General features: G+C 38.9%; 1 protein-coding gene across 3 annotated transcripts in view; it reads left to right on the top strand.

Moving 5' to 3' along the window:
- Nucleotides 1-17,995, top strand: part of CSMD1 (CUB and Sushi multiple domains 1) — a 1,994,958-nt gene that overhangs the window by 1,643,420 nt on the left and 333,543 nt on the right. For all 3 annotated transcript variants that reach the window (XM_050950505.1, XM_050950506.1, XM_050950507.1), the window contains exon 37: nt 11,306-11,410. In XM_050950505.1, the coding sequence (XP_050806462.1) occupies nt 11,306-11,410 (105 nt within the window). The remainder of the gene's footprint in view (nt 1-11,305; nt 11,411-17,995) is intronic.

Consider the following 17,995-nt stretch of genomic DNA (forward strand, 5'->3'; position numbering starts at 1 on the left):
TAGAAACAATTGAGGCTTTTGAAATTTACAAGGTTTGGGAAGTAGTTTAGGATTGTGGGGTAAGCACAGCTGTAATGATTGGGAGTGAAAGAGTTAACAATATTGAAAATTTATTTGTGATCATTATATTTAAAGTTAGACCTTACTGAGATAAATCAAGGTGTTAACCCTTCACACAGCTATTTTTCCAAGTTGTGCTCAGACTAAATGTATATGGCTCCACTTTGAGCTGGGGATGTAATTCTCAGTTTGAGCAGATATACCTGAACTATCTCTGATCAAGCTAACACACTAAACACAGAGGATATGCCTACACTACCTGCTGGATCGGCGGGTAGCAATTGGTTTATCGGGGATCGATATATCGCATCTCATCCAGACGTGATATATCGATCCCCGAACGCACTCCTGTCGACTCTAAAACTCCACCAGAGCAAGTGGCGGTAGTGGAGTCAACAGGGGGAGCTGCGGCCATCGATCCTGTGCCATGAGGATGGGAGGAAAGTCGAAATAAGACACTTTGACTTCAGCTATGCTATTCATGTATTTTACATCGACCCCCGCCCTCTAGTGTAGACCAAGCCAGAGTGTAGCTGTGGTGACACAGGCGGCAGGAGGGGCTAGCTGCCATAAATACATACCCAGCGAAGATGGTAGGTGTATGTTCAGGGAAGCTAGACCATCCTGACACTCAGCTGCTGCAGCTACACTTCTGTTTTTAGAATGCTAATGCAACCAGAGCCAGTGCAGATTCATAGAATCACAGATTATGTCTATATTCAAGCTGGAAATTACATCTTCCAGCTCCATCATAGACATACTCTTGGTCATAAATAATTAGAGATATACCAATTGCCTAGAACTGGAAGGGACCTCGAAAGGTCATCAAGTCCATCCCCCTGCCTTCATGGGCAGGACCAAGTACTGATTTTTGCCTCAGATCCCTAAGTGGCCCCCTCAAGGATTGAACTCACAACCTTGGGTTTAGCAGGCCAATGCTCAAACCACTGAGCAATCCCTCCCTCCATTGGTTTACATTTGGAAGGTTTTGTTCTGACTATAAGGGCTAGAAACTTATTTTTATGAAAAAATGTAAATTTAGCTTCTGGATCTCAGTTCTGCCTGAAAATGCAGTATACTGTGAAATGTGATATTGGTAGAATTTGATGTTTATTGTCTCTCAGTAACTGATATGTTAAATGTTCTTACTTTACAAGGGGTTATCTGCATAACAGAGTTTTACCAGTTATGCCAATATTATTATGCATGTTTAGTTATACTCTCGTATAGACATTCTTATTCCAGTATAGAAGTGGGATTTTCACTTTAGCTTAAACCATTCCCAAACAACATAAATTAAACTGAAAAAAGAAACTTATATTGGATTGAGTGTGTCCATATGGGAGATTATACCAGTATAGCTATATCAGTTTAAATTTTATCTTATATTGAAAAAACTTTCCTGTGTAGAGAAGGCCCAAGTAAAAATGTTTCAGAGTGGGATGGAATCTGCTATTGCAAACTCATCCTGGGACCTTATGATAAAGCTAAGTTCCTTCTCCCTTGTTTAGCATCATGAATACTAAATGTTCTGCAGACATAATTATGTTCTCAATAACTGTTGTGCAGCCCTATCGTCTTTCAGATTGTGCTCTCTGTACTGTATTGCAAACCAGATACAACTCAACTGTCTTCCAGTCATTCCTTAAGTAACACCTGTCCAATTGTACATGTGTAACTGAGTAGAATTTCGTACACAATACTGCTGATGATCCCATCCAACTCAGTCTCTTAGAGCCATGTTGGATCCTCAGGGCTCACAAGAGTCAAACACATACACAAAAGTCACTTTTGTTTGTAAAATCAATATAAATTACTCTGAATACAAAAAGGCGAGGAAATCTGGTATAGGTTGTTGTCTGTCATGGAGTGAGCTGGTCTTTTAAGGGATTTGAGATTCAGCCAGGATCAGCATGGTGAGCTTCTGTCTCCAATTCAAGGGAGTAATTCCCGGGGTGACATGGTAGGGTAACTTGTTATTTGGAAGCTGGCTTTTTAGGACATAAAGAACAGCCTGGGTTTAGTGAGCAAAGAGAGTTCAGGGAGAGATTTCATACAGCAAAGAGATGCTCTTTAGCTCCTGTGCAGAGGAGCTAGGCAGCAAGACTGCCTTGAAAGCTGAAAGCATGCCTCATCAACTCTCCTTAGCTCCCACACAAGGGTTGAAGGAAATAAAGGGCTCCTGCAAGGGATCCAGAAGGCACTGAGGATCAGCGCCAGCCAGAGGGAAAGTTTTCACTGAATCTACCTTGTGTGGGCAGGAGCAAAAGCCCTTGCAAAGGACTGTTGACCCTGAAGAAGATGGCTGGAATATAAGGATTTTGTGCAGTGGGATAGCTCAGTGGTTTGAGCATTGGCCTGCTAAGCCCAGGATTGTGAGTTTCAATCCTTGATGCGGCCATTTAGGGATATAGGACAAAAATCTGTTGAATAATTTAATTGGGGATGGGTCCTGCTGTGAGCAGTGGATTAGACTAGATGATCTCCTGAGTTCCCTTCCAACCCTGATGTTCTATGATAACATATTCATTTATGTTAATCATCCAGACTGTGGGGAAAGAGTGTAATTCCAGTGCCCCAGCTGTGGTGATTATTTGATAATGGAAGAGTAAGGAAACTGAGTTAAGGTTAGGGTTGAATGCTGGCTTATGGGAGACTCTGCTATTGTGTTATTTTAGTCAGTCATTTTCAGAGTTGAAATGTATTTCAAATGTTAATTATTATTAATATTTGGAAAGGCTATTTTGGGTAACTCTTTAGAGCTTTTAACACTGTAATTGTTATATTTTCTCTTATTTTCTCAAACCTCCAGACAGCCTGAAATAATGACTCAGAGGCCTGGACTCCTGCATCCCTAAATAGCCTCATTGGAAGGTTAAGTTGAAACTCTAATGATGATATGTTGCATAGAGAAAGTGAAGAGAAGGAAACACAAGGGAAAGAAATAGAGAGTGACAGAGAAAGGAGGATGGGGAAGGAAGAGAAATAAAGGGCAGAAATGTAGCGCTCCTGAAGGAGCACATATTATCCTTCAAAGTGATAGTGAATGTGACCATAGGGTATTGACCAAATAATGATAATAAAAAGCTAAACATTTAGTTACTCTTTCAAAGCTGTTTTCTACTTTGATCTTTGTGCAAATTTCCCATTGACATCAATGGAAGATTTGCTAGGTACTGAGAACTGTATTAACTTTTATGTTTATACCCAGGCCACTACACCATAATCAAAACTGAAAATTGTCCCTCTCCAAAAAAAAAATGAGCTTGACATACCTGGGCTACTTCTACTTGAATAATACTCTTTTCAGTTTAGGATATTCAAAAATATCTCATGTGTCCTAGGTAAATCATGAAGGGAAATCTGGATGAAAAAGTGGGTTCCTCAATATTCTACTGTGAATCACCTAAAAGAAGAAAAAAGAAAATTAACTTTGTTCATATTGCAGCAGGATATTATTTCTATGGTTGAATGTTAAATCTGTGGCAATGTCTGGAGTCTTAATTGTAGCTGAAACTCCTGTTTGGATTACTCCAAATCAATAATTGATACATTGCTAGAAGGAATTTGTTACTGATCCAAAGAGATGCATTTTTAGAAAACACAGTACACATTGTGAAAATTGTTATTTTCAATTATGATATTACCAGTTATGGTATTAGGTGGGTGGTAATGTCTTGAATTTGGTACTATGGTTTTTGGAATTTAGATCTGGAGTTTGTTTAACTTCTGTAGACCCATATTAATGTTTAATAATATTCCTTCTCAAGAGAAAGTAGTTTATCCTTCTCACTTGACAACTGCCTTTGCAATTTCCCACTTGTAAGACAATATGCACCAATTCTAAAACTTGAACCACTTAGTGAAACAGTGTTACCATATACATGCAGGTGCCTCCTTATGAGTCAGATTGTTTGGAGCTGAGGTTATAAAAGAGACAAATGGCTTCAATCAATCTCAGTTCATCCTAACCAGAGCTAGCAAATGGTACGATATAAATACCTGTGATGAGATTAAAAGAGAGACAAATTTATCCCACTGTAATTATCTGATGCAGAGAAGTTATTAGTTCTCTAGCCCAGCTGATGGAAATACAAACAAAGGTAGCTAAAAGGTCTGACTGAAAACCAGGTATTTTTGAGGGCATCCTATGATTAACAGGATGAATTTGCTAGGGTAGTATGGATGGTTGTGGCTCTGTGCCATTATGCCTGACTGAAATCTTTTAATCTCTCTGTCATACCACAGTTGTAGTCAAGACCTTCCTTTGAAGCTTCTGATCTGTTTAATGTTAAAACAGATCCATATCTTGAAAAGCTCAGAAACTACAACAGTCAAATCTTTAGTAGTATCAGAGTCTGATGGATAGAAGAATATCTGTACTTTCAGGTTTCAAAGGCACTTGTCAGGGATTTTTGGAACCTACTATTAATTCAGTAGTCCCAGTCTCCTCCTCCTTCCTTTTTATCATCATAAGTAGCAGTATATGCAGAGGAAGCAATACTTTCAGGATACTTTCAAATCTGTTTCTTCTGATGCTGTTTTTTTTAGTTAAACAGTACATTTGATGTCACAAGTCTTATTTGAATCATATCAGTAGACCCCTGTTCTTTCAGTTTTCCCCTTGAGAGCAATCTTATGTATTTCCTTGCAGCATGTGAGGGAATTATTTTGGATTGTTGGATGCATTTGACACAATTGCCCAGGAGGGGATAGATACAAATAGCTAGATATGTCAGGAAGTTATCTTACTTGAACCCATCATTGGTTCAATCCAATGGCTCTTCATCTGACAAGGAACAGAAGCAACAAAAGACAGACTCCTTGACATTTCTCACAGTCAACAGCACAAGGGGTTCCTCAAGGCCTCATTCCTATATTATCTGTAGGTGGAATGAGCCTAGGCTAAATCTTTTTGCCTCTGAGTAAAGCAGCAACTTTCTCTGATTCTGCTCCATTATTAGACAGGAGGACCCAGCACCACTGACAGTCTCTTTCATCATGAAATGAAATTAAGAGTTTCTCTATGCATTGTCTCTAAGACTATTGCAACAGAAGGTTATTTGAAAAATATGATGAGGCTTCACACAAGATGCTGTTGATTGCCCCAGCTTGTGTTCAGTTGTTTATAGGTCTCTATATGTCCTGCCTCCCAGTCTCCATGGATCACTTTCATCAGGTTTGAGGTGAGATTCTCCAATCCATTGTGAAGCATCTCAGGCTGACTGTTTGGCTTTTGTCTTTCTGGGAGGAATAGACTGAAAGTTTAAAATATCCAGTTGGAATGCAGGACACCTTTAACCAATAAAATCGACTCAGTGAATTGGAAAAGATTTTGTAGCTGGACAGCTAAATAGAGAGTAGACCTGATATGGTTTTCTATTCCTTTCATCTTGGACTATCTATTATGTCTGGAAGTCAAAACTGTCTAGAACTATCAGGGTCCACTTGTCATCTCAGCTTTCTCTCCTCTGATGCATGGATTAGAAGTTTATGCTTAACCTAGAGTAACGAGTTTCCTTGGTCTGGGGATGTTGCTTTAGAGGAAGGTAACAAGGTAACAAAACTGAAAGAAGTTTTGTGAACGTACATCTTCCAGTTGGTGTTTCTACGGTCTTCTATGAGGGAGAAAATGGGGACTTTCATTAAGATGTTTCCATAAGAGACCTGCTGCTGTCATTACTAGTCTGTATGGAGGGGTCCCCATGTCGGAGAGGAAGAACCGGCCATAAGGATCCCTGTAACAATTCTCCTGTGTGAGTTTGGGAAGAAAGAAAGAGAGAGCAATTGAGCCTACTCACCTCCCTGCTTCCAGTGAATGTTGGCAGTTGATGCCATGGTGAGAAAACTAGTTCTTTTGAAACCTAAATTCTCAGGTTATACTACCCTGAGGCATTTAGGAGAATTGAGAAACCACTTATTGTATTTGTATTTAATATTAATTGAGTTTTAGTACTCTTTTGGCTCACTTCTCACATAGAGGTGAAACTGGCACTCTATTATCTTTAAAAAAATCAGCAAAATACACTATCTATTTTGAGAATTTAGCAGCAAGCTTTATCATATGCAAACATATAGATAACTCAGAATTTTATTTTGGGGATGAAAGAAGCTCTTCAATTAATGTAAGCAAGAAGGAGAATTTCTTTGTTTTAATTAGAAGTGTTTTCAGATTACTTGATGGTTACATCATTATAACTGGAAATGGAACTTGTTAAACCACAGTTGTTTTTTTTTCAAGTGATTGGCTTTCAACCTTTTAAATGTTTGCTCTTTTAATATAGAGATGAAATGCAAACAAACAGAATAGACCATCAGCAGGAAAGTTCAGAAATTTTTTTTTTGAGATTAGACAAAGCAGACGTTTTGTAAAACAGGCTATGACATTTGCCAGTTTAACAAATGTCATTGTTAGTTCAGACAAATATTTGTGTTTGTGTGTGTGTGTTTGATAGTATTACGCTATTTTTTTTATAGATTAATCAAGTCTACTGAAATGGAATGGTCTCAAACAAAGTGTAAAAATTTGAGTTTGATTGCTTAATGACTACAGCTGTCAAATAATATTCTTTGATTATGTTATTCAGTGAATATTGCTGTTTTAATGAATTTTATTATTACTATTATTATTATTATTTATTTGCAATATTTAACTAACTCAGTGGTTGACTAAATTAGCTGAATACATTATTTAACTATTTTTTTCTGATACCCAGTAGCTTGAATTGTGACAGGCTACATCACACTACTACACCAAATATGCACAACTAATATTATTGAGAAAGGGTAGTTTGGTAAAGGGTGTATGTAGAAGGGCCAGTGTACTTAATGGACGGAGTGGAATTATGTGTACTAAACAGCCCTTGTTCAGATTGTATGTTTTACACACACTTGTGTAGCAAGCAGTGCAGAGCTGTTCCACATCAGGAGATCAATGGAAGAGCTGTGTCTCAGAGGCACAATCTAGCATTTAGTTTGATTCCTGGGAATTTGATTTGCATGTTTCCAATTCTACTTGTAATTTTCTATTTTCTTAATACCTGAAGAATTGTTTTGCCTTTCATATTGAAGGGTTTTGTTGGAATAAGACAAGCTGGCAAATTTGCATGGAATAAGAGCAGCACTACAGCTATATTGTAAACTAATCTGTAGCCTCTGTTTTCTAATACTTTTTTCAGTCCTCTCCATGTCAGATAGGGTTCATAGTGGGCCTTTCCCTGTCTCCATAGCAATTGGGAGCAGACCTTTGCCCTGTGCCTGGGCTTTGAACCGCCCCTTAGGATTCAGAAGGATTCTCCAGAATTCTCTGCCCCCAAGAAGCATGTGTGGCAGACTCTAGCTTTCTCTTTGTAGCAGAGGTCTCACAGTATTTGTAAAATATTTTTAATGAAGTGTCTCTCCGTTTCTTCTTTGGTTTTACTTCTCAAAATTGCTAAACTCCACTTTCTGAGGAGTGTTGAGAGGACAGATCCTCTCCTCCCCTCCCTACTGAGAAATAGCTGAGACCTCAGGAACCCAGGTCCCAGCAAGCATGTGAGTGAAGTAGATGCTGAGCAGACTGTAGAGAAGTTTGATCCCAGCTGGCATGTAGGCAAGGTCCATGCTGAGGCAGATGAGCAGGCCACATAGAGCTTCCTTCACTGAGACAAGCCACAAGCAGAGGCATGGGACTGGAAGTAAGATTTGTTAAAGCCCCTGCTTCTCCCCTAGACATGGGTCTCTATTCACACAGCTTACAGGGCAAGCAGGAAAAAAAGGCTTCCTGAATGTTGAGGGAAGGCAAGATCCTCCATCACCATAGCAACACAGAGGAAGAAATTCCTGCTCCCATCCAGCACGGAGGCAGCGTCCATGCTGAGATGATTGAGAAAGCTACAAAACATCATCCCTTCCCATAAACTGTTTTTTATCTGCAAGGCCTCACATGCCATGAAAGATGCTGTCTCCTGCAATCTCTCTAATATCAATGAACCATTTGTCTCCAGTGGCTCTACCTCACTCTTTATTCTGCATGTTTGGTCTCCACTCAGCCTGGACACACCAGCAGGCAGATTCTCTGTCCTGGGAGGTGGACCTACTACTTCTCCCCATCCAGGCTCCAGGGATCCCACTGAAAGTTATGAAGTGGGTCCTTTTTTCCCTTAGGGAGAATTGCAGGATACATGCCTACAGACTGTCCTTTCAATCTCCCTGGATATGTGCTATCCCCTTCGCACAGCTCTGCTCTGTTCTCGTGGGGGTATGCTATATGGACGGACAGGTGGTGAAAGTACTGCTCAAAACCAGCTGTTAAAGAAGCAGAACAAAATCTTAAAATCTTTCATGAAGGGGTCTCCTAGATCCACTAAAAAGAAGTATCAGAGGGGTAGGCATGTTAGTCTGGATCTGTAAAGGTAGCAAAGAGTCCTGTGGCACTTTATAGACTGACAGACGTTTTGGAGCATGAGCTTTTGTGGATGAATACCCACTTCGTCGGATGCATCAGGTGCCACAGGACTCTTTGCTGCTTTTACTAAAAAGAAGGAGAAATCTCTCAAGCTGGGACTTTGAGCAAAATCCCTTAAACTCTCAACTAATCTTGTCAGAATTAAGCACAAATGGGGATCTTACTTCACAGGTAGGGCTAGGGAAATAAACTGTTTTCCCTTCCTGGAAAAATCTTCAAGATTTTTTTTTAAATAAAAAAAATCCCATCCTGAATTGGAACAAAAAGTGGAAATCTTGAAAAATTTCATGAATAAAAATAATTTTTTAAAAAAAGTTTAGGTCAATTGAAGTGTTTTGTTTAGATTTTAACCATTTTAAAATTATTTATTTTTAATCTAGTTATCACAGTTCTTGAACCAGAAGATCAGAATGTTTAGTTTACAATATGTAGGGACACATGGGGGAAGAAGGGGTGTCACTGAAGCAAAAGGAAATAATGCAGGAGTGCTGCCATAGAAGCAAAAAAAAAAAAAAAAAAAACTGGAGTGCCGTCACTGAAGCAAAATATCAGGACAAATGGCATTCTGACCATACATCGGTCGGGACACGGGAGAAACAATTACATATCAGGACAGTCCCGATTTTATCGGGATTTCTAGTCACCCTAAGGGCATCTTGACAATTTAATTACTTTAAAAAAAATGAGTTGAGAGATTTGTCAAAACTGACCCATTCTTATGAAGTTTCATTTTTGATAAATTAGCATTTTTCAATTAAAAAAACATTGTCAAAAAATTCCCAATCAGCTCTATTTACAGCTGTTTGTGAAAATAAATAATGAAATAACAAGAAACCTTGCAAAACTGAAGAAAAGCTGTGTAATTTTTTATCTCTTGGTTTGTGATAGTGGGATTAAGGCAGAATAGAGATTCCCTCAAATGACGTACTTGTACCTATGGACTAGAAGGTCTTCATTAATATCCCTAAGGTTAAGTCTACTGAGGCTTCCTTAGTAAATGGTATAATCATACTAGCTAAGTGAATATTCCCATCTAGACACAGCCTCAGCTCTGAGAGTCTTGGCTGAAGTCTCTTATTGTGCAGGTTTGTGCTCAACTGAGAGCACATTGTGGGTATGCACACACACAAACACAAAACAACCAGCAATCCAAAGCAAACTGTGAAGAGTTACAAAGTGATTTCATTAAACTGGGTGAAAAAAATGGCAGTTAAAATTCAATGTTGATATGTGCAAAGTAATGCACATTGGAAAACATAGTCCTATCTACATATTCAAAACGATGGGATCTAAATTAGCTGTTATCTCTGAAGAAAGAGATCTTGGAATCGTGGATAGTTCTGTAAAAACATCTGCTCAATGTACAGTGGCAGTCAAAAAATTGAACAGAACGTTAGGAATCATTAGGAAAGGGATTGACAATAAGACAGAAAATATTATAATGCCACTATATAAATCCATGGCACGTCCACACCTTGAATACTGCATGCAGTTTTGCTTGCTCCTTCTCAAAAAAGATATATAATAGAATTGGAAAAGGTGCAGAAAAGAGCAACAAAATTGGAAGAGCTTACATTAAAAATTGAAAAAGAAAAATTAAAATGTCGGGGACTATTCTCTTTAGTAGTGAGATACCTACACAGGATATGATAGAGGTCTATAAAATCCTGAATAGCCCAGAGAAAAACAGTAGGGAAGTGTTATTTACCCCATCACATACCACGAGAACTAGGGGTCACCCCATGAAATGAATAGGCAGCAGGCTTAAAACAAACATAAAGTGGTACTTCTTCAAACAACACAACCTGTGGAACTCATTGCCATGGGATGTTGTGAACGTTGAAAGTATCAGTGGGTTAAAAAAAGAATTAGATAAGTTTTTCGAGTCCATCAACTGCTACTAGGCAAGCTTGTCAGGGACACAACCTCTTGCTCCAGGTGCTCCTAAACCTCCATCCATCAGAAGCTAGGACTGAATGACAGAGGATGAACCATTCAATAACTGACCTGTTCTTTTCATTCCCTCTGAAACATCTGTCACTAGCTATTGTCAGAGACAGGATACTGGCTTAGATGGACCATTGGGCTGACCCAGTATGGTCATTCTTATGATATACTTTAGATCAGGTCTACCCCGTTTTGCCATGGAGACAGGGAACACCATACTATGAAGACTGTCTGACATGGAGGATCTTGAAATGAAAATTCAAAGGTAAAACAAAAATATCTCCTTTTGATCTCAGAAAGAGAGAAAATATTCATTTTGCACAATCACCATTGATGTTCACAGGCCATTATGATAACATTCTATATCTTTTGGAGATAGATGTGTGCTGCAGAATGACTGTGAAGTGAGAGTTAAAGAGAACACAAACAGAGAAAATTAGTATCTCAGAATAATGGGATGGGTTTCTCCTTCTCCCCAGATTCTCAGCTTTCATTCTGAACTTTTAGTTCTTATGTACAGACAAGAAGAACTAGTGACATTGGAGCTTCATTTCAGAGCCAAATCCTTTACTTTATGTATGTGGATAATGCTTTTAAAGTCAATGAGATTGTGCATGTGAGTAAATGTGGTGAGATTTAGCTCTGGCTGCACTTGCATAGCTCCCTACTATCCTATCATGTCATTAGACTTTTCCTGGAGCTTTTGTAAAAATCCAGGGCATGATATGACATATAGTGAGGAGAGAATAAGGTCATGTTTATATTTATGTAAAACAGCAGGAATTTCTTTTAATAAGTTATCATATTACAATGTACTACATACCACAGATGAAACGGTCTTGTTTGTTGCAGGTACTACTGTGCCAGCATTGTTGAACAGCACCTCCAATCAACTTTACCTGCACTTTCACTCTGATATTAGTGTGGCAGCAGCTGGTTTTCACCTGGAGTACAAAAGTAAGACTGTCTGTTGTTTGACTCTTTTTTTTTCTTTAAACCTAAATTACCAAACTTGATATAGGATGCTACAGATATAAAGTGATACCTGTGGAATTATATCTTCAAAAAACAATCACCTTTAAAACCAGTAGAATTCCAGTGTTCACAAAACATTTTTTCATAAAGTAGAAATAAATAAAGAATCTACAATAAAACTTTCAGCATGTTGTCTCTCAGTATAGTTATACGGTGTTTCAGATTAATAGTTCTGGAAACTCAGCTCACATTTTTAAGCACTGTATTTATACTTAACAAGATTATGGAAAAGCAGATGAATAACCCTAAATGCCTTTTCCCCATTGATATGTGCATATTTTTCTTTGTGGCCCCCATCCAGAAAATCCTGTTAATTCGTTGGTGTGAAACATCTGCAATTGTGATAAATATTGTAGTGCACCGATGGCTACAAACACTATTATAGTTCTCATGTAAGATACATTGGTGATATGAGCAATAGAAGCCAGAATGGACATTGTCAAATACAGGACATCTACCACTTGAGATAGCTGTGTCCCATCTTATATTCTTTGTGGGTATTTTAGTTATGTACCTTTTAAACAGGTTTGATATTCTATAAAATTCCAATGGACAACTGCACACACTCTTTGTTCAGTTCATTCTTATCTGTTATGCTTAAGGTTATTCTGAGCCTTTTGGCCTACTTTTAACACTGTTGACTAATACAAAAGGAATGTATTATTAAAATATTTTGACTTTTATTTTCTTTACACATATCTACATTTTTCATTCCTTGTTATTGGCATCTGGTTCAGTATCATTACAAAAAAGGTGAAATGATAAAAGAGGCTTACGTTACACAGTGGAATAGATGGTAAGATAATAAGCTGTTTTTAACAGGGCATTATATTAATTGTTGGAGAAATACAAAAACAATAATAACTACTTATGAGTCTGTTTCTATCTTTACATAGCCCAAAGATGGTGTCAAAACTGAATATGTCATTTCTAACTATGTTATATGTTGTTGTTTCCAGATGGGACAAAGAAACAGTTGTATTTTTATGATTGTATTAGTGCATAGTGCTATCTTACTTAGGGTTTCATTTTGAGACCTTCCTGATTGTGAATTAAGGAGGACTTTGTCCTGTTACTGATTTTTCTGGTGAAAGTTGTGCAACAGAATTTGATCCTTTATATGTCAGCTGATTCTTTATATGTCAGCTGCACTCTTCTCCCCCATCTTTAATGAAAAAATAAATTAGCTACCATAGTATCTTGTATTCTTGCCTTGTGGATGGGGTCCTCTTCATGATGCTTGGTTTTTGGCAGCATGGTTGGGTTAGTATTTCTTCCTGTCTTGGATAAAATTTGCTTTCGTAACTTTAGCACATAGTGATTATTTTGTCTTCCTAGATTCATGATGTAACTCTGACATACAATTCATTTTCAAATCTTTTCACTGGCTTCCTTTCTGTATTTCATCAAATTTTAACTTTTTCTACTCACTTCAAGACCCTACATAAATTTGCCTTTCTATATTCACTTAATGTTGTTTCATCAAATCACACCCCGTCTCCTCCCTCAACCAATAATGCTAGTCTCCATGTTTCCTTTTTTACATTTCTCACAAGAGTGGAATGCGCTCCTATTCCTGATCTTCTGGACCAACACTATAGAATGATCCAAAAATGTTTTAGGAATGGATACTATTCTCTGTTAAATTCTATTGGATTTAGAATAATGGTCACTACTATGCCCCCATTCCAACAAAGCACGTATCATGTGCATAGCTTTAAGCACATGAGTAATTCCTGTGACATTAATGGGATTACTTGTGTGCTTAATTGCTTTGCTGGATCAAGGCCAAAAATCTTTAGGGTTTTTATATAATGGTTTCCCTATTGTTTGTCACCATCAATTATCTTAAACCTAGATTACAAGCCTTTTTCAGACAGTGAGTGTGTCTTTCTTCTGTGAAGTGCCTAGCAAACTTTTAGGTATTATAAATGTTATTATGTTTTAGTAACTTTTGCTAGAGTAAGTACGCTGCCATGTAACTTTGATTGATCTGTGAGAGGTCTATCAGCTATTATGAATGCTGTGTTATGTTCTTAGTATCTGTTTTTTACTTTGGATCTTTTTTTGCATATATTATGCTAGCGATGTTGTTCCTGCTAAAGAGAAGGTTATTTTATTTATTTCCATATATCTGTACCCTTGAACCCTTTTCTGATCTTAGAGGTCAGCTGTGAAACATTTGGGGAGATTTATTATTATTATTATTTATTGTTTACTGGGTTACATAAAATGTAGAAAAAAATTCTGCAACATTTACAATATAAAAGTGCAAAAACAGGTTAGGATTTTCAGACACTTCTATAGACACTTATAAACAAACACTGCTTTCATTTTTAAAGATATCAGTTATGTTATTTTTCCCCCTCAATAAAACCTTTATGATGGCTTTAATTATGTTGGTTTTGTGCTAGTTTATGTATGGTACATGATGGAATGCAACAGCCAGTTTGTATATGGCGAATGATAGAATGCAGCAGCTGAGAAGTAGCCATTATGGTGTATTGTGTCAATAATCCATGTACTAAATAATTTCTAAATTTCCATTGAGTCCAAAAAGTCTTCCCAGTGCATTTAAATTGTAGATCTATTAAAAGTTTTCTGGTGCTTTAATAATATATACCGGGGTGGCCAAGCTGAGCCTGAGAAGGAGCCAGAATTTACCAATGTACATTGCCAAAGAGCCAAAATAATACGTCAGCAGCCCCCTGTCAGCTCCCCGACCCCTACTCCCAGCACCTCCCACCCACCGGCAGCCCTGCCAATCAGTGCCTCCCCCTCCCTCACTATATCTCCTGATTAGCTGTTTCATGGCATGCAGGAAGATCTGATGGGGAGGGCAGAGGAGCAAGGTCAGAGGAGGGGACAGGAAGGGATGGAGTGGGGTCAGGGCCTGTGGCAGAGCCAAGGGTTAAGCAGTGAGCACTCCCCAGAACATTGGAAAGTTGGCACCTGTAGCTTCAGCCCCAGAGTCAGTGTCTATACAAGGAGCTGGATATTAACTTCTGAAGAGCCGCTTATGGCTCCAGAGCCACAGGTTGGCCACCCTGATATGTACTTTAAGAAATCATAAGCCAGAGGTTGTAAATGTTTTCAGAAAGCAGAGGTGTTGCATAATAAGAGCCTATTCTCAACACTATTGTATATTATTATGTAGTTAGAGTTAAATTAAGCCAAACATGGGAAGTGAGAGATTCGGACATGCAAATACGATAAAGCAAAGACTACAACTTTATTAACTTTTAACCAAAGAACCCAGGCAACTCCCTAAACAAATACCCCACTGATATTGAGCCAGGCTGGTTCCTATATTAGCAACAAGTAGCATAACCAAATACCTAAGGGGAGGCAACCTCCACCTGTATAAGCATAATTATAGGATTAGGCCCAAGCTGCTTAAATACCCCCCTCAACCTATTCCTCATGCAAGGTCTAAGTGTCCAGTCTTTGGGTACCGCATTCCATGTGAGAAATTGCTCCCATCCTGTGAACAACAAGGCCCAGGCCCAATGCCTTCTGACCTCTGCATAGGTAAATGCAAATATGGCAGTCCACGGTGGACACTTGTTACTGGGGGCACCAACTATTAGCAAGGACATCAGCTCCCCTTAGGTTAGCTAGGAATAAGTTAATTAATCCTCAAAAATCGATGAGAAATATATCACCCACAGTTTAACCACATAGTCTTAAGAATGCACTGACAAGAAGCAGCATGAGAATTATGTTTGTGTTTTAATATAAAGTGTGAGTGAGGGTAATATTGAGGGAAAGCTTGAGAAAGGAGGTTGATTCTTTTTTCATTTACCTCTGAATGCGGCAATGTTAGTAGTGATTTCTTTGCTTCTGTCTTTGTCTTAGTTTTTTTATATCCTCCTCTGCAACTGACAGTTTCGTTGTACTATTGGGGTAACTGTCATGGGAGGTTGTGTTTACAGAGAGACCATCTCTCACATAGAACTAATTCTATCCACCATTGTAAATAACAAATCATTCCCTTGAATTCAGTGGAGATACCCCAGTGTAAATGAGAGAAAAATCAGAGTGTGAGTCTAGGGTATTACTAAGTGATATAATTTATGCAGGTCTCCTTCACTGATTTGCTTGGATCGACACCTTAATGAATGACGCCTTTTGGGGTTATGTGCCTCCAAGATACAATACACACAGGTTGTATTCAAGCTGTGCACTTTTAAGAATAATGTAGCCTAAAAGCTTATAAAGTGCAAATTTACTTTTAAAAGTGACTCTATGAACATGACATTGTGAGGTTCCGTTTTATAGTCTGCCAGTGACTCCAGATCAGTTGTGCTCAGTTACAAGTGAAAAATGTTTTGATGGTAGTGGGGAATTGTATGTTTTTGTTTGTCCCCCTAATCACCAATGCTACAAAACTCTGTGATCTGAAAGTCAAACTGTGCTCAGTCACCAATAACTGATACACTGAGATGTATTTTAGCAATAATGAGAGGCTGAAATCCTAGCTTCATTGAAATCACAGTGGCATAACTCCTATTGACTGTAGTGGCGTTAGGATTTAACCTTTGGTATTTTTTCAGATGTACATCATAGTACAACTCAAGGTAGGGATTCTGCAACCGGAGCTTAGTTAACTATTCTGTTGACGTACAGTCATAAAGAATAATTTTCTTTCTCCTAAGGCTGTATTGTCTCTTCAGAACCAGCAGGAGTATAGAAAGCAGGTGTGACTGTGAATACAGAAAGCAAGCAGGTCTGCACAATAAGAAATTGCCATTTTTACTTAGAACAGTTCTTTTTTCTAACCTTAAGCATTCTTTATTATAACATTTATTATACAGCTATACAGAAAGCACAAAATAAGTAAAACTTACACATAGGTCATCTTCCCAGCTTAATAAGAGGAACATTTCTGCCCTTATTTGAAGGAGCAACCCAAAAAGGAAGCAGAGCCAAACAAACTGTGCTGGTGCTATAAACAGTAAGGGGATGCACATATGGGCTAGTGCTTGCTGCTGACTGCTCAGGCTTTTGGCCATTCCGCTACCTGGGGTTTGTACGATTCTTCTCACCACCTTCCCTCCAGTACCATCCTCCCCCTCCTGATATCCCCAGCTTGGTAGTACCCACTTTGAAATAAAAGAGTCCAGTGTTTTGAACAGGGACCTTTAGCCCCATTTTTCCTGAACTGTCAGGAACTGCTTTGCAGCCATCCCCCCTACTATTTCTTCCCAGTTTTCCTCTGATAGGAAAAAGAAGCCATGGATTTTGAGCTGTGCAGTTTCACCGATCTGGTCAGGCTCCCACTGCTGGCAGCTCTCCAGATTGCTGTGAGGGGATCCAGACACTGAACCTCCATTTGTGTTTTAAGGTTTCCTGGGTCTCAGAAGGCTGTAGCTCTCTTTCCTCCCTTGGCCTTTTTGGCACATTTCATAGGCATTGACTCTCAGTCTGTTATCTCTTTATGGAAGGGGAATCACACAGCCCAGCTGCCTTAGGCACCTAGTGTTTTGTTAGCAAATAGTGAAGCTGAATCCAAGTTAACTTGACCAAGTGGAACTTTATTAAACCTTGTGCTCTGCTTTGCCCACATGGGTAAGTTGCTTTCCTCATTCTGTGTTCCTTGATGACCCACTAATGACAGGGCTCTAAGGGACATGGACCCTCTAATCCCAGTCCCACTGATGAAAACCCCAGGACCAGCAGTAACTTTCAAGATACCCCCATAGCTTAAATACACAACTCCAGCTAAAGGGGGGAGCATTCTGGTTTACCTCTTGAAGGGGCTACGTGATAGGTGTAGCATATAACAAACACAGACTTTGCACAGGACTTGAATGCAGCATCGCTCTGTAATAGCACAAGAAATACACAGATCTATTTAGAAAAAAAATACTAACTGCATTTCCCTGCCTCTGTTTCCTCACCACCCCAGAGAATTCTTTGGACTGGGGTCAGTGTTCTTTGGGCCATGCAAAGTTCTTCTGTTCCAGCAGATGTCTTGTATTTTGAAACGTGGAGCTTTCTTTTCTCAGCTCACCTTCTGTGGCCTTTGCTGTCTGTCCCTTTCCCTTGTGTAGCCCTGTGAGTCCTTTTATAACCTGCTCCTTTGTCCTGTCTTTGTCCTGCTTTAGGGGATTTTCCATTCTCCCAATGCCAACCTGCTGCACGGGGAAGAGGGAATTAGTTTCCCTTAAGATGCAGTTAGTCTTTTGTTGTTGTTGGTGTTCCCAGGTAAGACTTATTTAGGTGCTGATAGGGCTTAACCATTGAATATTATCCCTGATCTGGCAGATATGTGCTTTCAGGCTTGTTAGCTATGGTGGTTATACAGATCAAGGGTATGTGTGTGCTTTGAGCTGGAGGTATAAATTCAAAATCAAAGAGACATACCTATGTTACCTTTGATGAGCTAGCACACTAAAAATGGAGGGTAGTCACTGTGACGTGAACAGCAGAAGGGGATAGCCTCCTTGAATGTGTACCTCAGTCTTTGAAGGGTATGTAGTTTAGGCAAATAGCACCTCCCAT

Source organism: Gopherus flavomarginatus, chromosome 4, assembly GCF_025201925.1.
Source record: "Gopherus flavomarginatus isolate rGopFla2 chromosome 4, rGopFla2.mat.asm, whole genome shotgun sequence".
Classification (NCBI taxonomy): Eukaryota; Metazoa; Chordata; order Testudines; family Testudinidae; genus Gopherus; species Gopherus flavomarginatus.